The sequence below is a fragment of the Centrocercus urophasianus genome, unplaced genomic scaffold, assembly GCF_019232065.1.
Source record: "Centrocercus urophasianus isolate 14NV4802_14NV808 unplaced genomic scaffold, USGS_Curo_1.0 seq_15, whole genome shotgun sequence".
Taxonomy (NCBI): domain Eukaryota; kingdom Metazoa; phylum Chordata; class Aves; order Galliformes; family Phasianidae; genus Centrocercus; species Centrocercus urophasianus.
In genome coordinates this window covers 30344881-30368518 of record NW_024884697.1, presented here as the reverse complement: position 1 = coordinate 30368518, position 23638 = coordinate 30344881, and the positions used below count along the sequence as shown (strand labels likewise).

Genomic DNA, 23638 nt, shown 5'->3' with positions numbered 1-23638 from the left:
AAGTGGACTGAAACCTCCAGGCTTAAAAACTCAATAATAGAATGGCCCACCAAATATAAACCAGCCCAGAGATTTAATTAGTTTAAATCACACATGAAACACTAAACCATTTAGCAGACATTTTACATTGTGAGATAATCAGCGCTTTTTTATTTACACTTGAGGGGAATCCATGCAGAACCTTGGTGAGGTGAGGTTTCCCTTTTGAGGACATAAGCAGAAGGCATGAGACATGAAGGATGGATAACGTATGCTCAAACCACTTCTAAATATATCATGTGTACCTCTCTTGTCTTAGTAAACTTGTGCACTCATAACTACAGTGATATGTAATTTCAATCACAAATCTGAACAATCAGTAGTTAGGGTCGTGTCTGGATTAGAAAGAAAGCCCTTTTAAAATACATGAACAATATATTTTCTTAGGTTAAAGTAAAAGCAAACAGACAAACAAAAAACCCACAACTTTAACTCAAAGTAAAAAGTTTAATTCCAATATCAAGTAATATTTATATTATTAAAAAATAATATTAAGATATTTTTCTAAAAGAAAAAGGCTTAAGGGTTCTCATTGCTAAACACAACAATGGCATCTCGCTTCAAACACCAAAAAAAGGATATTTTAATATTTTCAAGTTATTTTTCTTATTATGAAATAGGAGTATTTCTATAAATTGGACCACATGAAAAATCATGTAATATTTGTTAATTTCCCCAAAATTATGTCAGCAATAAATGCCGACTATGCTGTAATCATATTAGAATGTTCCTTTCATCATCCTTGGGGGAGGAGGGAGGGAGGAAGGGGAAGAACTACAAAAGAAGCATTTTGGACAATATTTGGTCAAAGTATTTACAGACGTATTAATGACAGGCAGCATCTTGAGTTGTACCCGTATGTAAGAACTTAAGAAATTATCTAGATAGCAAAAGACCTGATAGCAATCTGTTTCTTTTCACAGTCTTTTTCATTAAACAAAGACTGTGAAAAGCCAAGATACATGTGAGACAGTGTGAAGATGATGAATTAAATGCACACATAGCAGACTATCAAATGTTGGAGAGAAATAGATTGAAAATTTTTGTTGTGCAATATTGCTGCATTGCTAACTTAATTCAAATAAAACTATGGATCAACATTGCACAGTGTTGACATTTTCCAACTATAACCATGGGAAAAGTCATGCTCTACAGTAGCATTTACTGTAAAAGAATCTGAACCATAGTATCCATGTTCTTTGATATTGTTCCATCAAACCTTCCTTCCTTCTACATGACAGGATAATACGTCAGATTCTTATTTGTTTAGTTGTCTGGGGAAGATGTTTGCTTTTGGAAGTTTTCTTTTAGGGAATGGGAAATAACTCATTTTCACACCACAATACTTTCAGGGACGTAGCTTTGCAAACAGTTCAGAAAAAAGAAAACTGTATCTCTATGGATCTTAACTATGGCAGCTGGGCCAGGACTTAAGGACTTACAGCTTTTGTGATCAAAGAATGCAATGTCATCCTCACCTACAATGTGCGTTAGCTCAAAGTCAAGTATGCATGTATCAGTTTAGACAGGTAGTGGGCAAAGACACCAGAGAAAAGACAAAGATACCTGGTATATCAGAACTTTCAAATGACCTAAATTTGGACTGCATAAATTAAAAATTCTTTTAAAATTTATATTATCTTTGAGGTGTTTTGCTCAAGTAATGAAGTGCATTTACTGCCAAAACTTGATATCACTACTTTTTTTTTTTTTTTTTTTTTTTTTTTTTTTTTTAATTCTAGCATTTTAATTTAGTATTTGTGCATTTGAGAAATACAAAACTTTCTATCAGAGACTAAGTTAGTTCAAGACACCTCCATTAGTATCCAGAAGAAACCCTCCCAATCTGTTGAGTAGGTTAAATATGCTCTTGTGACATCTGTGTATATACTTGGTTTCTGAGTCTCATAAAATGATGCATATCATATCTCAGTGTATATGAGTCCACATAAATTCCAGCTGTTTGTTTGTCTGAAATCATACTTTTTATAGCCCTGCATCAATCTAATTTTACATTTAACAGTTTCTGCAAATAAGCAATGCTCACATGCCAGCAGAAGGGACCTAAATTCCATGCTTTTCTATTTTGTTTTTTTTGGGGGGAGGTTGTTGTTTTTGTTTTTGGGTTTTTTTTTTGAGAAGCAATATTAAGCTGTTTAAGTCACGTATCACTGCCAAAATCATGCATATTAATGCACTAAAGGACTGCTGGATCTGTGAGTCTATTTTCCTGAAGCCTGAAATAACTACCTAGCAGATGTTAACTCAGGAAGCCCACAAGAATATTAAGCCTGATCTCTCCCTTAGTACCTACAAACCATCAGCCACAAAAGACTATACACTCCCTGAGATAAATTTAAGGCCATGACCATAATATACTAATAGTCTCCTGGCTGTATTTTTGTTTTATATCTGTCTAAGGTAATCTCCAGACATCGAGGAGTAAGATAGCGGCAGTAACTGTGTCACTGAAGAACAGACTCGGGAAGGGTTACACAGCAGGGCACAAATGTTTTAAAGGAAGACAAGGGAAAGAAAGAAGCTTTTCATGTTCATCATACATTGAGGAAAAGATTGCAATAGCTTGTTAGCTATATGTTTGGGAGCTGTTAATGATGTTTTATACAAAGCCTATAATCACTTATAAGCACTTATTTTGACAGCTAAGCAGAACATTCACTTGACCAGTTGTATGCAAAAAATGTGAGGACAAGACTGCTTTGACTGGCCTTCAGTCCTCTTACAGACCTCTTAGTAGAAATACACTGTTTAGAAATGAAATACATTATTTCTTATAATAACAATAGTAGCAATAAGCTATGTTTTCCTCTCACTTCCAAGTTCAGTGTTTCAACCACTGTTTAAATCTCCCTTCTTCAGTTAAGCTCTGCTGTTGTTAAAGAAAGATAATAAAAAAAACTAGGTAACTGAATAATAAGTAGATTTAAAAAGCAGATGTTAGAAGAAACAACCACTTTTTTCCCTTTAAAAGATACCCATGTGCTAATATTGTTTAAACAGAACTCAAACAATAAAATGCTGGGGTTTTTACAGCAGTGTACTGCTGGATATTTTTGTGGAAATGAACACAGCTCAAACTACAGACTATAAATTTAATAGCTTCTGTCTCATTGTCAGAGATACACACACAGTCATGCACATACCTATGTATTTATTTGCTTTTTCCAGTCCTAAAAAAATGTACTTCAAAAAATTATCTGACTCTGGAGACAATGCAACAACTTCACATCTAATATCTCCGAAAGCTTAAAGGATGCAAACCAGATGATAACAGTATTTCCATTTCATGATACCCAAAGGTTATAGTACAGGAAGATCTGTTTGAAGGCCACCAAAAAGCATAAGGGAAGATTTACTTGGCATAAAATCTATATCTTTTTCAGCTCTCTGGTAAAGTAACATTTATCAGTCCAAATGTATTAGGTACACTCCATTAATTTATAAGAGAAAGAGAGTCTAGGTCACAGAATTCTTGCTGCCTTCTCTCTTTTTCATCTTTTATTTTATTTTATTTTATTTTATTATTTTCTTCTCTTAACATCAGCTATATTTTCGGTCTGGCTGTATTTTATCTGTGTGTCTGACAAGGCAGAAAATACAAAGGATCTCCAAGAACTAAAATGAGGATAATCTACTTGCTAATACTGATATCATTCTGACTTTTTTTTTTTTTTTTTTTTTCTTTCCACTTTTAGGAGTTGATTTGTTTTGTTTGGCAGTCACCAGTATTTTCCTACAGCGAAGCCTTACTTTTCATTTTAAAACGACTCCTCCAACCACAAGTGCTTTCTGCAAGTAGTTAGTATTACTGTTGGAATGTCACATTAGTTATTCAGAGAGTAAGCAAATCAAAATTCATTTCTGACAGTACTGAAAATCATGAAGGCTGAAAATGTCTTAAAAATATTTTGTTTTTCTCAACCAGGATTAACTAAAAATATTGAGTATACTGGGACATTCTTATCTCTAGTCCAAAATCTTCCATTAAATACTATCATATACCAATAAAATACTATCAACGTTCTTGGATGAGCGTTTAGAGGGGGTTGGAGTAGATGGTGAAAAAGAAAGCACCTATGAATTTGAGAACATTAAAATGTCAGGCAACATTTTATTACAGAATTCTTTATCATGTCTGCAGGATGGTAACACATGCAAGAAATAGCAACCAAAAAGAAGCGGTTAAGACTGAATCAGGGCAGCTGAACTTGAGTTAAGATTGTGCAACAGTTCAAGGACTGCATGCCAGGATGCAAGCAGCCAACAGCTCAACCATCCACCAGTGCACTGAGCTTTTCTCATCTTTTCCTCATCTCAAACTACGTTTCCTTTTTTTTTTTTTTTTGTCTTGCATGCTTTTGTACATTAGTTGTGGTATTGAGGTGTACGGATCTATGGATCACACAATTTGGAAAACTGATCTCCAAGTCGGCAAACTACTGTATAAATATTAATTTTGAGAAGTTGGAAAACTGTTCAGTTTTAATCAAAGTGTAGTGGTGCTGGTTATTATTTCAATGGATACACATTTTTGTTTGATATTAAGTATCTCTTGTATGCTCTGCTATAGAACTTTCTTTCACAAAAGCCTGTCATGAAAGAGTCAATCACAAAGCAGAAGATTTGAAGATGATTTATGGCATTTCTTTAGAAACTAGCAATAAGAAACCTTACGATACTTAATCAGAAATGAGTGTGATACTATGAACTGCTGAACACTCAGCCACTATCACTAACATTTCTGGTCACTTACTACTTTCAAATAAAAAAGCATGCTGTCTCAAAATTAACTGGACACTGTGGCCTATATGCTTTTGTCATGCGAACAGCTGCAAATAGAATCAACACCATGACATTGGAATATCAAATCGTCTTCTAAAAAATTAAATGTGTTTGTTTTGTTTTGTTTTGTCAGAAAACTGATGCAAACAGCTTGTAACTTAAACAGCAAGTGTAATGTAGTGCATCAGTATTAACATTAGACAATTCAATTGCAAATGCAAGGCTCTTGGAAGACATAATGAAAATGTCCTGGAGAAGAAAAGATCATGAAATTTTCTATTATAGTATTTAAAAGTAATCAACTTCAATCTTCGGGAGCTCATGAACTTTTGTGAAGCTAAAGTTAAGACAGTCTTTTCAGACTTAGAAATGTGTTTGGAGATTTCACCTAAATAATGTTACATGCACACAGAACTCATATGACAAAAGGTTACTTCTTTAAATAAAAAAAAAAAAAAAACAAAAAAAAAAACACAAGGATTTATTCATTTTTCTGCTCAAAAATACGTGAGACAAAAACCAGGTAAATATTAATAAATATAATTCTCTACAGTGGATAGTTTACATGAAGATACTAATAATAAGCTTCATTAAATTTCTATCCTTTCAAGGTTTCAGCAGGAATTTCAGGATGTATAACTTCAAGTACAGAAATGCTCCAATGAACATATTTAATGGTTTTCTTGGAGACATCTTGTCTGTGAAGTATTATTCATTCATCTCAGGGTGCTCCTTCTTCCTCTGTGGATTCTTATAGATGAAGGACTTAGTTTAATTTGATAGTAGCTGTGTGCTTGTACAAGAAGCAGCATTACTTATCTGAAGAGATCAAAACAAGCTCCACCTATCTTTTTTTGTCTACTCACAGGAAACAAAGGAAAATTAATACTAATGTGAAATTAAAGAATAACTTACAGCTATGCAGAATTTCTAGTACTATTTCAAAGATAATCCTTCTAAACAAACAAAAACTAAAAAAAAAAAAAAAAAACCCTATGCCCATACAGAGACAACAATAACAAAATGGGAAGCCGTATTTACATAGAAATATCAATTAAGATATGAAGAAAGAAATATAAACACTCATTTTTCCTCATTTGGTTGTGAGATTTCAAATGATACAAATGGACTGTTTCTACCTGGGGTAACAGAGAGTATTCATCCCATTTATACTTATAAAGTACTTATAAAAGTACTTACTTTTTACCTGAAAACTTCTGAGTGTATCAGTGAGACAAAAGAATTTGAAAATTAATAACTAAATGTCTGTATGCAGAAGACTTGTGTCTTGTCAATGCAGATCACAATTTTGGGAGGAAAAACTTTCCTTACAACTTGTTGCTTCTGTGAACTGAACTGTCAGTCAAGCTCTGTATATTCTGCTACTACAAAGCGATTTTCATCATTGTTGCAGTTCAGAAAATGAAAAGACAGCAGTTGCATTATACTACTGCTGCAGCTACAATTATAGCAATTTGAAAATAAATCCATGTTCTTAATTTCAGAGCTACTCATTGAAAAAGAAAATAAACAGTTCTTGCTAATATTTAAATTCTTCATGGATATTTTCCTAAACTATGCTATTAACTTACAAATATATAGTCATAAATATTTCCCTTGATTTTTTCTTTCTGCTCCTGAACAACAATACTTTTCCCTCTCTGCATCTGTATGTACACGAGCAAAATATTCACAAATGTTCATTACTCATCACTTTCTATTTATTATATCCTATTATGATTCATGATTTCTTGTATACCTTAAAAAACACTACTTTTCCTAGAAAAAAACAAAACATCAGTTAAGATTAATATTGCTATTTGGATTTCTCTGTCTTCTTCAAACTGCCTGTTGTAGTAGTGTTCATATAACATCCTATTTTTACATTGCACATCATACTACAGCTTTGTTTTGTTTGCTTGTTTGTTTGTTTTCCAGAAAAATATTAAGTCTAACCCAACTTAGAAATGACTCCTTATAAGTTATTGCAGACAATAATACATTACTTCAGGAAAAGCACAACATACATGCTTCCTCTTCCTTGGTCTTTCTTTATCATATTCCTTTCACAACTCAATTTTTAACTGTATAATTAAACTTCAAATTGAAAATATTCAATCTACCATTTATGATGCTTTTCTGGACCACTTACTGTGAATTATGGATCATGAGTCAATCATTAAATGTCATCTACATATTCGGAATATAAGTACTGAGAAGTATAAATCTGGATGTATTCATAACTGGGAGTCCTGAGAACTCATCGTATTTATATTGTCAGATCATTTCCAAATGCATTTGTTGTCTAACACACATCTCACACTATGCATATGATGTATTAAAAAAATCTTTCTAAAATAATCATTTGCATTATAATTGCATTCTTAAAAATATCTGATAAAATGCATGTGGTGACTTTCAGGAGTTACAACTGACAATTTCAGAAGCTCCTCAACAGCCTCCTTGACAAGTAAGCTAACTCATGTATGAAGAACTGTATCTGAATAATATTTAGTTCACAAAGTATGGAGAGAAAGGTGAAGAGCAAGATATTGTTGTTCAGAGATATTCTACAAGGTGTGAACTGAGCACTTCCACTAGGGTTTGGCACCCAAGATATTTGAAGTGTAAATGGGGCAGATGCTGGTATATGAAAGGTTATCATTCCATGAGTAGAATTTGCATATTTCCCAGTATTTTGCAAAAGGGGAATCTGAGCAACCAGGGCAATTGGGAGTGGGGGAGATACATAATGACATTCAGCCATCAATTTAAAGTGAGCATCCTTGGGATGTTGTTTTCCTTGTTTGGTTGGTTTTCTGTTTTCAGATAAACAAAAAAACTATGGTAGAGACAACTCAGTGAATAATTCCAGAATTTTGGAAGTGTTTCAGAGGTTCAAATTAGAACTTTTTCCAATTTATTTACAATTTAGGCACCCCCAAATTTTTTTAATAGGAATATTTAGGAAAATATTCACCAGTGAATAAGTAACTTAAGAGTGAGTTCTAATCATTACTCTCCTAGTCCTTTTTTCTTTCAGTTCTTTTAATGTTTTAAAGCAAAATATATATGCTTGAGAATAGCATTCTATTTGATAGTGAAAGTGAAATCACATACATATATATTTTATCCATACATATGAGAAGATGTCACTTTATCTTTCCATATTCCAGTATCTACCTTACATATTATTTTTTTCATTAGACTTGAGTTTGTCATCAGATTGACACTTTGAGATTTCCTTCTACAATAAGAGCTTTGTACGTTGGGTCTTTGAAATCTTTAGACATTTTCCATATATAGTAGTCACCTGCCATTTCTTTTGTGGACTTCAGAACATGCTCATTCCACAGACTCCAATCAGTTAAAGCATGATGGCTTTCCTCAACAAGAAGGAAAGTATGCTTTCTCAATAAAAAGAAAATGTCATAAAATTTGAATAGGTAAGATGAGTAGTAGTCATGAAAAAATGAGTAAATGAAACCTGGGACTTAATAAGTGGAAAACTAAGATATCACCAGGGAGCCAGGCGAAGTTATCTGCTGCATTTGTTTTTTGCCTGGACTATAAAGGAATCATGCCCTTCTGTTGTGGCATCAGAGATTATATCCCCATGGACAAGGTCTTCTTGAAAAAGGTGGAGGTGAAAGGGAGTCTATACCAATTTTGCATAAGGAATATCTGAGCTCTCCTGTAGGCAGCAACAAGAAGTAGCTTGATCACTCAGGACCATCTTATTGCACTTGAAGATAATAATCATGCAGCTTTTGAAACAGGTATATTTTCTTACTTGGTGTGAGATAACAACCTAGCAGTGCCAGAAACTTTATTTTCTACCAAGTAACATAAAGCAGCTTAGTTCTAATGATTGTAATGCATCATAAATTCTAAATAAATCAGTGGCCATTAAAATATAGGCTTCTTATGATTTGTATTATAGATGCTGTTTAGATATCATGCATTCCTGGAGTCACCTTGCATCTAAGGAGTTATGCTAATATTTTTCAGCCAGAACATATTAAAATGATCCAGTGAAATACATCTGCCTCTGCAAGGATTTAATGTATGTGCTGGTGAGGAGAATATTACTTAGGTTTCCTAATAAATGAATTATTATCTTCCTGCAGGAGGAACTAAGTTTGTCTAATCAATTTTAATACATCTTGCTTAAAAACTATTGGTTAGAAAGTTGAATGATCTAGGCAATATGCATATCTGAACACTCTGTCAGGTAAATTTTTTATAACATATGGAGAAGTGATCAAGAAGAAATTGTTCATGATACGAATTTGTTCGTGTCTTAATCGCACTTGCCACTTCAGATATGTTCCTCTGAGCACAGAGTCACATGCTGTGTGCTTAAGTTACTGTTGTGCTTGAGCAGGTGAATACAAAAAGCTTCTGAATCAGAATGGCAATGGATTATACATCCTTGCACATTCTTTGTACAGATATAAATTCACTGTGTGAAAGACAAAAAAAAAATCACTCCTAGGTATATTCTTTTTGTGACTTGCTATTTTATTGTAAAGGACTGATAACAAATCAGAACCAGCATTGTATGAAATGTTCTTATGCTTTAACATGTTTTATTCCTAAACTGAAATAAAAGTTTAAAATCTCAGAATTTTTGGTTGAGTCAAAACTCTTGAAGTACATTATTCTGAAATATTGCAAACTTCTACTATGGTACAAATAAACAAATTAGAAATAAAGCTATCCAGTAGTGCAATTCCTACTCTTTAGCTTTATGGAATAATAATAAAAAAAACCATTTTATTTCAGATCACACAGTACTATTTTACATTTCTAAATGTTATTAAATCATTTTTAAAATGCTGCAGATCCACAGTCTTTCAACTGGAGCTCAGTGGAAGATGAGCTGCTGAATTATGTTGGTCATTATTGTAAATACAGTCATGAAACACACAATGGATCTTGCTCTGAGATAAATTCCCATTTCATTGTGAAATATGTAGTCTTTCTGGGTGTACAGTTCACAGAAAGGAGGGATTTCTACATAAATATATAAACACACATTTATATGCTGACTTTCATTAAGCAAGAGAGAATTACAACTCTGAACTTGATTGGTTCTTCGGCATTTAAATTTAAGCACATATTGCCCATACTTGGAGCAGAGTTCCGAGCACTTCTTTCGCATATCTCTGATAACAGCCTGACATTGTTAGTGAAACATGTCAATTGCCAGTATCTGTATCAATGGATTTGTTTTAGGTTTTCCTTTTCAACTTTATTTTTTTCAAGTGTCACTATCCAAACTACAATTCTAGAATATTTGTCAATAAGTTCAATTAAGATTTGCACATTTTCACATATGTAGCACACAATCTATCTATAATGTATCTATTTACTGATTTCAGTCCTTTTATTTTACTGTATTTTGCTGGATAGATGTTCAGGCATGCTAGCTAATTAATTTTTATTCATCATAAGTAATGATGCCATGCTGCTTGTGTACAGCTTTAAAACTTTATGCTCCTTAATTAAATGTTTCATGGTAACAGTTATAGTGTCTTCGTTTCTTATGGATTAAACAGTTCCTGCAAAGAGAGTATTTATGTAGAAGATCCAAAAGTAAAACCTCTTGTACTTAGCTTATTTACTTTCTGCTTTGGAAATTTCAAGTATTCTAATTAGACAAATAACAACAGCTTCAGCTACTTAATTAGACACACTCAAAGCTTAGCAGTAATACAATAAAAATACATCAATTCTGCTGTTCAGGTATATGCCAACAATTCAAATGATTTAAAACATAACTGTTCTTGAAGTTTTTCTGAGTGAAATTTGACATCCAAGGACACAAGATGACTCCATCTTCTAGGGAAGGCCAAATAGGACACTTGCCTTCTTGAATTATGCCTACTCTGAAAGCCACTGCAAGGAGTCCTTGAAAGTTCTGACACTAAGCCACTCCTCTGAATAAGTTATATTTTACTCTGTTGAATAACAAGATAAAATGTAGGCTACAGCAGTAAATCTAGACAGCAGCATATGCTGGACAGCAAAGCTTACTGCTGTAAAAGAAAAAAAAAGGAATCACAAATAATTCGTGTTCATGGAAAAGCAAAGGCATCCTACAAAGACGAGCAAGCTAAGCAAGACTTCCAGCATGACAGGTTTGGTACTGTCAGTTGATACCAACAGGGAAGTGTTTAGGGATCTTGCCTCAAATAAACTGGAATGTATTGAACTTCGAGACCATTCACAGAACAGACGAAGACATAAAAAGATCAATAGATTTCTATCAGCTTATAATCAGCTATAATTACAAAACAAACTCTGCCTATTATTAAACATATAACTTATTCCCCTAGATGTGTTATCTTTATTTAGTTAATGATGGAAGCAAGTGAATTAGGGATATGAGGAAAGATTTGACATTTACAAGACAATAATTTTAAGATTACCAAGTTATCAAAACTAGTACAACTGAAACTGTTATTGAAATTCTGAGGCACTACAACCTACACAACATTCAAGAGATATAGAAAGACTAAGAATATTAATTAAATCTCTATCAGAACAAGCCCCAAATCACAACCTGTTCCAGTGCCTCATCATACTTATTGTAAAAACTTCTTCCTTATATCCCATCTAAATCTCTCCACTTGTACTGTGAAACCATTTGCCCTTGTCCCATCACAACTGACTCTGCTGAAGAGTCTGTCCCCTTCTTTCTTATAGGCTCCCTTTAGATACTGAAAGGCCCCTCTCAGGTCTTCCCAGAGCCTTTTCCAGAAATAATAGCCGCAGCTTTATCAGCTGGGTGTTCCATCCCTTGGGTCATTTTTGTGGCTCTCCTCTGGATGTGCTCCAACATGTCCATGTCTCTTCTGTACTGAGTACTCCACACGCAGACAAAGCACTACAGGTGAGATTACACCAGCACAGAGTAGAGAGGCAGGACCACATCCATTTGTACCCACTTTATTTTTGCATTATTTTTGGTGATGCTGTGCTCCTTACATTCCCCAACTTGTACAGATAATGGGGGTTGCCACAACCCATGTGCAAGACCTTATACTTGGCCTTCTTGAACATCACAAGGTTCACCTTGGCCCAGTGATCAAGCCTAAGCCTTTCTGAATCACATCCCCTTCCTGAGGAGTGTCGAGTGCACCAAACAGCTTGATGTCATCCATAAACTTGCTGAGGATACACTTGAACCTACTGTCAACCATCGATACAGAAGATATAATCTCTAGCTACTACTGTTAAAAAGCTTTAATGGTATCACTATTTCCTTCCAGAATTTTCTGAGAGTCAAAGCACTTAATGAAAAGTGTTTCAAAACAATATAAATAGAAAATAAAGCAGGGCACAGTCAGTGTAAAACCTGCCTGTGTGAAAGTGCTGCAGGAAGTGTTTGAACTGGATGAGTAAATGAACAACCTATTTCTCAATACAGTCTCCTATTCTAATTACAATCTCCATATTTAAACGTGCCATTATGTTGTCTCATCATAGTTCTTATTCATCTAAACAAAAGTCAGGTAAAATTGCACTGGAAATGCTTAAATTTCTTAAGAATTAAATAAAGATGCTAAAATCTGTGAAAAATAAGGGTAATTTTTTTTTCTTGTACACATTCCTGAAACGCTTATTGGCTATGAAAACTTTAGTTGTTCTGTACTCTTTGATATGGGTGATCTTAACAGTAATCTTAAAAATCTCAACAGTAATATTAATAACTAATCTTAAAAGTAATAGCAATCTTAAAAATCTAGATAAAAAAGCTCTGGTTGATCAAAAACCTCTTCATATGGTATATATGTTTATCTATGTGTATCAGATCTCTGCAAAAATCTTCAAAACTGGCTAATGAATTAAATGACAATTAAAAACAACCTCATTCTTTGATTTCTGTAGTTACTCTGGCAGGAGAATAAACCTGCCACTAAGTCTTCTATTAACAAATACGTATCTACATACCGTTAGGAATCACAATAAAAATATCAGCTGTAGTCAATTGATACTGCTTTATAATATCTTATAAATATCACAGTTCAGGTCTGTTTCCCTTGACTATACCCTTTCAAAATAAACAAGGGAATAGTTCTTAGACGTTCCAAAACAATGGACCAGTAAAATTCTATAATAAGTTCTTTGTAAAGTGCCAGGTTTATTATTTCATTTGAAGTGCTGATGTGATTACAATGGTATACACAGCATGAGTAGATAGACTTTTCCTTCCCCATAATACTTCTCTGGGATCTGCTTAAATATCTCATGATTCCCAGTTGTGCTACACCATTGTTTCATTACCTTTGAATTATGTGACACACATCACAAATGCAACCATTGTATTATCCAGTGATATGAAAAACTATATGGGAACTAATCCAACATTATTAGTGTACAGAAAAAAAGCATTCCTTCATCAAAGTTTTGCAAGCTCAACGAACATATCAAAGGCCTAAGTTTTAAATTAAACAAATCCACATTTCTGTCCCTTAGAAAATGTACTTTATGATGTATGCTATTTATTAATTTGTTTTGTTCTGTTTTTGACCCATTATTTTAAATAAAGTGGGAGATAATAAAGGATTTTCTTCAGGAATAAAAAAAAAAACTGTCATGATCGATTAATTTATCTACAGAAACGAAGATCAATGTTGCCTGCTTGTATATAAATGAAAATTGTTTTCATTAAATGCTTGAGTTAGTTTAATCAAAGTTAAGGCAAATATTCCTATGATAATCATTACTAATAACCTATGTTTCAGACACTGAAAATGCTAAGTAGAAGTACAGTGGCAATTCTTTGTCATGTTGATATCCTTCTGACAATTATTCAAAAGACCAAAAAAATTATTTTTCTAAGTGTACTTAACTCTGAGACTGTCTCTGAATGGCAAGACTGAGAGCTGGCTAGAATGACTGGCTAGAATGACAAATCTGTTCCAAAAAGAAAAAAAAAGGTATGAAACCATCTAAAACATTATCATCCTTCTTCCCAAGTCCAATTTCAGGGGTGTTTTATTGTAGAAACAGAGAACCTCTCTGCATTTAAAACACAGGTTACTACAACAGAACACTTTCCTAAAAGGTAGTTTTACTAAAACTCAAAGACTTATAAAAGTGAAATGTAGCTGTACTACTTTATCAAAGCCTTTATCTGGCCATCTTAGCATTCGGGTATTCTTTTAAAAACAGAACAACTGTATATTTGTAATATTTTGTTATACTTGGTATTTCTTTCTAGAACTTATCTCTGTTAGTAAGGCTCAAAATGTTTTTTTTCTTGTGTCTCCTCATTACGCCTTCTTTTCTTTACGTGAGTCTCAAATTAACTTGACATAGACACTTTACATGCATTTTAGGCTAAATGTAAAGTATTCCCTCATGCCCATGAGGCATTTGGAAAGTTGATAAGTTCTGCTTTCAAGGACACTCTAAATGAGGTTATTAAAATTCAATGCTTTTCATATTCTGATGGAGAAAAATGTTTGTCCCTTACAACAAAGGACATAGGTCAATTTAAGAAAGCTTCTCAGTCTCCTTATCCACGGCCATGGAATACCTTGTGCCAGTATTTGTAAATGTAAAATAAGAAAATGTTACCAGGGAGGAAGAAAAGTATAGGAGACTAGGTTCTATCCAAAAGTAAAAATCCATAACCATCTGTTGTTTGTGTTGCATGCATTTTGCAACTGTCATCTCCACTGTTCACGTCATTCCATCTTCACAGCAATATCACTGAAACACCCACTGAGATAAAATCACAAATATTTTGAACATACCATATGATATTTTATTTTCCAAATTAATATTCAACAAAGTCACATTGAGCACTTGTTTTTAGTTTACTTTTGCGTTGTCACCTGAAAAATCTTTTGAGTTTGCAACTACATGATGGTTAAGCTCAAACTTGAATAATGAAAGAAACATAGAAAAAAAAAAAAAAAAAAAAGAAGAAAAACAGAGAGAAGAGAGGGTCTCTTTTCTTGGAGATATCCAAGCCCTTCCTGGATGCTCACTTGTGTGACCTACTGTAGGGAATTGGCTTTAGCAGAGAAGTTGGAGTTGATGGTATCTAGAGGTCACTTCTAACTCCTATAATTCTGCAATTCTGTGTCTCTGTGAATCAATTACATGTTGTATTTTTTTAACTGTAAGCATGTTTTCAAAAATGGCAATGGTAACTACTTAAACTCTGCTTGACTACTCAATCTACTTGAAGCATTTTTCTTGGAGAATGGTCTCAAAATGCTTTTAAAATTATTATTTGGTTAAGTTATCTGGAAGTTAAATGGACATTTATTTTTTGAACTTCAGAACAGCACGATAATCCCACATTTCACAGTTTGGAAGAATTAGAAGTTTTCAAGCTTATCTCTATAACCTAGTGTCACATCTAAAAAGCTTTTTTTGAAAATAGAAACAACAACAACCAAAGTGAAATTTGCTCTTGGCTAAATGACAAGAAAAAGAGTTAAAGTCAATTAAGTAACCTGCTTTTTCCAGTTTTTAGACTTCCACAAGGATGTCTAAAACCCAAGGTCAGCTGTGTCTGAAATCAACATATCTGTCACATGGCTCTAACAACCACCACTAAGGTTTCTCATCAAATCTATACTGAAAACAACAAATACATATATTTTTCTCTAGACAAATAGAGCTCTAATAAAATTTCTAATCACTTTTAGCTGTGCTGTGCAAAGTAGAAAAATGGAAATTTTGAAAAAGAGAAGAATGAACGGTGAGAATCTGAGGTAAAGCATATTTGGATTTTTGGGTCTTCAATTCCTTAATATCTGTGTGCATCAGAGCAAACATATGACTCTTCAAGTATGTACACACAGTTGATATATTAAAGAAAACACACATGCATACATATTATATATATATATATATATATGCTTTCATATGTGTACACAAACACAATATGTCCTGTCAGGATAGCTCCACTAATTCCATCTTACCCCAAATTCAGCCCTCCTGTAGTAGAAGTGTGGTCATCCCAGTCACAGTCCCTTGTGTGTAGGAGTCCATCACATAGCTATCACCACTAATTTAATACAATTGACAGTCTCTGCTCAAGAGAGGCAGAAGAAGGAGTTGCCATGGAGACTGAACTATTGCCCTTCTCCAGAGGATACTTCTTTCAAGCACAGGCTGAACCACAGAGGCCATCTATTACATGTAACCTTGATCGTATTACAGGATCTTGCATTTTGGGAAGGCTTTTTAGTAAGCTCTAATAAACATCCCGGAGACGAGAGTTAGGAGGAAAAGAGCGTGTTTGAGAAAAAATAAATAAATAAACCCAACAAGAACTCACGGAACTGCTTATTATCTTAGATTGAGAGGGGGAAAGAATTTCATATTGACTAGATTTATCAGATTTGTCACCTCTGCTTAGTGCTTTCCTAACAGAGTGAATGCTGTGCTTGACCTATTTGCAGGAATTAACCAGGACTGCAAGAGACCATATGGATTGCCAGATGGTCTGCTATAATTTAATGCCATTTATTCTAAGTATGAAGTAAGTGATAAACATAATTAACATTCTTTTAGTTCCTTACTGGATGCCATTTATTAGTTTATTAGTATTCGTGTTTTGTTTTTTGTTTTTTGTTTTTTTTTTTTCTAAAGCATTGAAAGGTAAGTTAATACCTTGTTATTGAAACACAGAAGCCAGCTAATTACAGCAAGAGGCTGGAGCCTCTAAAGCAAAGAGTGTCAGCACAGACTCTTAACTTATTCACTGACCCCACTGTGATGATTAATAGGTTGAATGCTAAGCTCTAATGAGAATGACAGATCTTAGATGTTTTCAAGTTACCTTAATTAATAGTATGATGAAGAGAGTGTTCACGCAGACATATCATACTTCATAGTAAACACTACACACTGTACTTATGGTCTTCATGTCTTTCACATTACAGCACATCAAATGCTAAGGAATAAAACCACCTTCAGGCAGTAAAAACAATGGAGTGATTTCCTTCAGAAGTGTTTTTCCTGATTGCTATTTCATATTCTGCCAGATATTGTCTGAATGCTCTATTTTTTAGGAAGTGGTTCTAGAGAAGTTATGGCTTCAAAGAGTGTTTATACGCAGCAGAATCGTCATTTCAAAACCACAGTAAGATAAGTAATGCCTCCTATTAAATTCCATGGAATCTACAGCAAAGAACACAATAACACTGTTTGATAGAGCAAATTTTCAACTACAGAATACTGTTTGTCAATAGTCACCACCATTAGCTATGCCTTTTGGCCAGCAATCAACAAGCATGCCATGCTCATAAATTCTGCACCAGTGGAGGTGACCCACTGACACTGTTGCCACCGCTGAAACCTACCATCACTGCCTCACTGTGCTCACATCCATAGTTTAGTCTCCATATCTGCTCAGCAAGTGTCAATGCATGTCAATGAGTGCCTTTTTTTTCCATGTGGAGGAAGGAATTCAGTGACACATCTTTGCTTCACATGCACTTTCATGTCAGATGCCATTTTGTGAGCCCCTCTGCTGCCAAACCACCAACACCTGATATCATGGTCCAAAACAATATCTGATATCATGGGCCAAAACAATAAAATAGGGGCATTGCTTTCAGATCAGCCTATGTTCAAACATGACCATAGCTAAATGCCTTTCAGTTTGTGTCTGCACTATTAATAAAAGTTGAGTGAACTTTGAGATGATAGAAATGGCACAAATTAGTTGTTATTCAGAGATTAAAACAAACAAACAAACAAAAAAAACAAACAACAAACAACTGTGCTATAAAGTAAATCTGCCCTAATAAAATTTAGATAACATTAGAAAACACAGTGAACAAGACTTCAGTTCAGAAGTCACAGCATAAGGAAAATGGAAGCAGATTCCAATTCTTATCATCTGTGCACTCCCCTTCTTCCAGATGGATCCACACAGGGGCTTCCACAGTTACATCTGTGCGCTTTGCAGTGCAAGAGCATATGTATTTGTAAATACACAGCCTTCTGAAGAAAGTACTTTCAGAGGAAATCTGAATGAGACATTCTCTCCATTCCCACAGCACCATGCACACTGACTGCCTTTGGGCTGCTTGCAGAGTGCACGGTGCTAGTCAAGCATGCTTGCACACACAAAATGGCGTATTATCAGAGTGAAACACATTTTTAGGCTTGCAGTATTCATAACCACCAGTTATGATTTGAGAGTAACCTGGTCATAAGTCATAACATATAGCAAGGATATGTGTGCTCCTTTACTCCGCTCTTGAAGGCACTGAATCAAGTTACTTCTTCGCTTGGTGAATTGTTGCTGCTCCTATAAACTCCTTCAAATTCTCCCTATTAATAAATATAAGATCAAAACATCTGAAAAGCAAGTTTGCATTGATACTGGCACCACTTGCCAAATCAACTTTATTAGTTCTCTGTCTCTGCTACCGTTTTAAGAAAAAAAAACAACCATTATGTTTTCCATTCCATTAACTGAAAAATATTTAACTGAGGTGCTTCAGCTAATGCTATGCTGGCTGTAGACTCTTCTTTATAGTCAGAGGAGAAAAAAGGTACTTAAAGAGTGCAACTCAGCTAGTCTGAACTCTCTCCTATAGACACCTACCTCTTTTCCTTCACTGCTAAAGCAGCTATGGTCACTCAAATGTCAAGGCTTAGGTAGGTTGAAAGCAGTGATAAAAAAATACCATGGTAAAAACAGGACTTCGTGTATTCTTCACACAGTCGTTTGCTGGGATCTGATAATATCATACTTTATTACAGAAACCACTTCTGAAAAATACAGAAGTGCTGCTCTTCAGTGAATAAAGATAAAGTGCTATAGGCACAGCGTTCTCAGTTGCTATATACTTTATACTATATTCCTTTTCTATATAAACTTTTCAGTTTCTATACATACAGTTTCTATACATTTTTATACATATGTACATATTTTTTTATAATATATGTATTGAAGATTTCATAGTCCCATTATTAAACAGTCTGAGATGTTCCAAGTTATAACATTCAAAGAAAAAGCACCAGGTAAATTCTTAGGTAACTTGTAAAATCAGTTAGTAATTAACTGTAAGTGCTTTAAGATCATGTGGGCAGGTGAGCTGTGATATTTCAAATTTCACAAACATCTTACCTCCTGCATACATGACAGCCAACATTATTGATGATATCCAAGCTATCTCACTATATGATGTATGGAAGATTTCCTGTATTTCCTTGAAGAATACCGTGATGGCTTTGGGGAATGCATAGGAGAATCCAATGGAAATAAAGGCCCCAAAGACCACAACCCACCCCCAGCCTCCATCTGGAGGTGGGTACTGTGGTGCTCCTATTGCTGGTGGCATTTCTAGTCTCTGCCTCTTCTCCAATTAAGCTGAAAAAGAAGAGAAGAAACAAAGTTTCAGACATTTTTTCTTTCTTTAATATACTGCAGTATTCCACCATCATCTGCAGAATCCTCAAAGCAGAGACCAACTCCCAGTTTACATGCAAACACAGAATACAAAAACCTGTTTTCAGAAGCAAAAATCTGTTCTTTAAAAAAAAAAAAGAAAAAAGAAAAAAGAAAAAAGAAAAAAGAATATTTGAATATTTGAAATATCCCATTTAGTATGTGTAACTATGTCACTGAAATTGTGTTTGTAATTATTCATTTCTTGGAAAATGATGTGTTTGTGTAGGTAAATTTCCTTATCTCTTCGATCTACACTATGGACTTAGAATAGGTATGACAGAAAAAAAAAACAATATCGTATAGAAAGAAATGGAAAAAAGTTACAGTAAATAATTCCTAAATGCTGTTTTGTTAGCAACACTTGCAATTACTTTCGCAAAATCATCAGCAATTACAGTAATGAACAAGTGTGTAATAGAATGTTTATCATGTGCTCTCATTTTCCAGTCATTAATCATTGTTAATATTTCTCGCTTAACTCAAGATAACATTTTAAGAGTGTATTTTAAAGAAAGACTTCAAATTCCTTGTGTAGCCATAAAATAAACCCAAAAATTACAATGTCATATTGTACTGGTTTTAAAATTTTATTCTGCTTATTAGTAACTGCTGATATTACTTGCAGGGGCAAAGTCAATCTCGATGGTACTTTTTTTTTTTCTCTGTATTTACACATTTAAAGACATCAGAAAGTCTTTTACTAACAACTTCACAAACTTCCCACAGCTATTTTCTAATTTAAAGTTTACCATAATAGAAGGCATCAAAGTGGTTTTTGCAGAGGTTCCTAGAGGTGCAACAAAAAAAAAATAAAAAAAAAAAAAAAAAAAAAAAAAAAAAATCAGGGAGTTTAACAAATCATAGGTAATTCACTTAAAACTCCTAAGGCCTGAAATTAATTTTATATTTTTATTATCATCTTGATTATTTATTCCTATAGATATTAAATATTAGCATCTTGATATTATATTCCTGAAGAATATGTAGCAGCAAGAATTAATTTTGTAGTTCTGAGATATTTCCAATCTAAATCCTCTTTTTTACTGAACAAAGTTGGAGTCCACTTTGTTTTCATCTGTGTAATGCAACCTACACACACTGCATGTCCTGAACATTCCACCCTTTTCTATGTTCCTTACTTGGGCATTTGCATGACTTCTTACTCTTGAATGGTCTCCTAACAGACAGTACTGAAAGCTGTGGATCATAACAATACGTAAGTTTTTTTTATTATTATGATTACGATTACCAGTGAGTCTCCATGAGATTTATTCTGTGTTGCTTACATCATACCCCAATTTCTCACAGTGAACTGCATTAGCATTGGGAGTGATATGATTACTTTAACAAAACCAAAAAATGAGCTGTGTCAGCTTATATTAATTTCCAGTATAGTACCTAGAGTGCTGTCAGGGTAAATGCCACATACTAGCAAAGTGTTCCTTTACAAATTATCTATCATAAGGTCACCTTTGTGATAGAAACCTCTTTAATTCTGATTCTCTACTTCACTGCAGCTGGTTGTAGACATCACCTTCATACTGGCCAACCTCCAAAGGAGCTAAATCAACCACTAAAACACCTGGCTTCTATGCAAAGCTGCAATATCCCAGCTAATTTGTTTTCTGCATCATGTTATACAGATTTGCTGCTGACAGCAATAGAAATCTACTGCTCCACAGACTTTTTTTTTGTTTTGTTTTGTTTTGTTTTGTTAATATGCATGTCTAGAAAGAACCCCTGGCATGTACTTTGGTTCTGGTTACCCTGGTCTCAGCTTAATATTAGTCATGAATCAGAAGGAAAAACCTGGGTCTGCCACTAGAAGTTAGAAAAGTAGAGACAATTACAGTTGTTGAAATTTAATTTTGGCAAAGTAGTTAAACACCTGTTTACTGACTGAGGACCACTGGAAGGCAAAGTATCTCAAAAAGTCCATCATACACTAGGGCATGCATAGTAACTGATTGCCTCCACAGGAAAAAAATAAAAAAAGAAAAAGAAAACCACATAAATTGGCATGAAAATAAAAATCCCATTTCTATGACCTAACTGAATGGCTTGGAATAGCAGTTTTCTGTCCCAGAAATCTGTTGTACTGCTCATTAGAGAAAACTTTTAGTTATTTCCTGAAAAAAAAAGTTAACTATTATTTTCTTGCACTTCAAAATTTGAACGTATTTGTTTTTATATTTCATATTCATACAACAACACTTCTTTTATAAATTCTAGTAATATGGTGCAGCATGGAGGAATTGCTCCTCATAAAAATGGAAAGTGATAACCAATTTATTGAGACAGCATGCTTTTTCCTAAAAATAACATACCAGCGTTTGGCAAAATCACTACCAGTACATTGTTCAGAAGAACTCCAGTGGTGCCCAAGTGTTATAGCAATCCAGTGCAGTGCTGTAGGCCTGGGAAAGAGTGGCTAGAAAACTGTTTGGCAGAAAAGGACCTGGGAGCAGTGGTCAGCAGACAGCTGAATACAAGCCAGAAGTATGCCAAGGTGATGAAGGCCAGGAGAGTCCTGCTGTACATCAGAAATATGGTGGCCAGCAGGCAAGGGTTGCAGCTATCAATACAAACTGGGAGATGAAAAGTTGGAGCATAGCACCACCAGAAACAATACAAGGGTACTGGTGGGTGGCAAGCTGGATATGAGCCAGGAAGGTGCCCTTGCAACCCAGAAAGCCAATTATATCCTGAGCTGCATCAAAAGAAGCATGGTCAGCAGGTCAAGGGAGGTGATCCTCTCCCTCAGGTGTCAAGTATTATTTTGCAAGGAAACAGACACAAGTTGTGCCAGGAGAGGTTGAGATTGGGTACTGGGAAAAAATTATTCATGGAGAGGGTAGTCAAACATTAGAAAGGCATAATGTACGTGGCATTATGGGACTGGTTTAGTGGTGGATTTGGTGGATCGGACTGATGGTTGGACTTGAAGATCTTTTCCAACCTAGATAATAATGCGATTCTAAGGTATCAACTCTTTGGAAAAATCTCATTGTATTTGCCTTGTCAGGGTAGCAGCTCCTCTCTTTGAAAGCTTCGGAGTAAACTAAGAGGACATGAGGGAAAAGAGCAAAGGTGCAGTAGCTTTCCTATGCCTCCACCTATGCTTCAAAGCCCACTGCACTGCCAGCTCATAGCACTGCTACAGTGAATGACTGTCTGCTACCCTATGTCAGATGCTGCCCTGCCACAAAGAGGAGCCTGGATCATTATATCTTACACCTCCTGTATATTCCACAGAGTCAGTTAATAATAGCTTCCCTGATATTCCTTTATGATCATGATAGCCATTTTTAACTCACTTTAAATAGTAAAAAGAAAATACATAAGTAAATACATACATAGTTGCATAAAGAAAAGCAAAGTAATCATTTTGTCAGAAATATTAAGTCCAATGTCTGAAACATCCCATACTTTCTCAGGAACTAAAGCAGCTTCTTCCTGGAAAAATCTAATTTAATATCCACAAAACGGAACTTCTTCTAAAGCAGTCTAACACATTAATATCCTCAGCTCTTCCCTTAAGCTTAACTGGTAAGATTTTGATAGTATAAGACGTATACAGATGAGTGCGAAATCCATTAGCAACCAAAATGACAAAATGAAATAGCATTTTAGATGAGAAGGTACAAATTCTGATACAGGAAGAAAAAGAAGAGGGAGGACTGAAGCAATGATAAGGGAAAAGTCTTTCCAGAGCTCTCAGAGGTTATTAAAGGCTATGAAGGATATTAAGATATACGGAGTAGAAAAGGTAAAAACAGTCAACTGTGATGATGTGCATGTGAAGAACACAGTACCAAGGGAAAAAAAGAAAAAAGAAAAAAGAAAAAAAAAAAGCTACATTTGAGTAAATAAAGGTCACCAGCAGAACTGACATGCAGTCACACAAATTCCATTGTGTGTCAATGGCTCACCAGTTAGACTTCCTCATCCCCTTCCTTTTATAGGCAAGTGGTGGGTGAGGGATAGTCTGCATGAAGAAGCAGCAGTGCTACAGTGAGTGGAGCATGTCCCTGGGGAAGCCATCAGCCCTCTTCTCACTGTCAGGTATACAGAGGCTGCTCAGTCTTTCTATACCTTGAATTAGGCTGTGAACAAGGATTTTATCCTAAGCTTCTTCTAGTTCCTCTGTATAAATCCCTGTTATGTAAGCAGCAAACAAGAACATCTCTAACTTAAAGAGCTGTATGTGTCTACCTACTAAGAAATAGTAGAATGAGAGCAAAAGGATACATTTAAAACATATGATATTCAACACTGTTATTATATAGGTATCTCAGCACACTAGAATTTAATTGGGCAAATGAGAATAAGTTAATTAAAAGGAGAAAC

The 23638-nt window shown here is 34.6% G+C and overlaps 1 protein-coding gene across 7 annotated transcripts in view; it reads right to left on the bottom strand.

Moving 5' to 3' along the window:
• The window catches only part of SLC16A7 (solute carrier family 16 member 7), a 79542-nt gene that overhangs the window by 9872 nt on the left and 46032 nt on the right, over positions 1–23638 (bottom strand). For 5 of the 7 annotated variants that reach the window (XM_042815493.1, XM_042815489.1, XM_042815491.1 and 2 more), the window contains one exon: positions 18965–19207. In XM_042815493.1, coding sequence (XP_042671427.1) covers positions 18965–19178 — 214 coding nt within the window. In that variant the 5' untranslated portion in view covers positions 19179–19207. Of the gene's footprint in view, positions 1–16660; positions 18147–18964; positions 19208–20037; positions 20058–23638 lie in introns of those variants that run through there. The other 2 variants (XM_042815492.1, XM_042815494.1) reach the window with 2 other exon arrangements.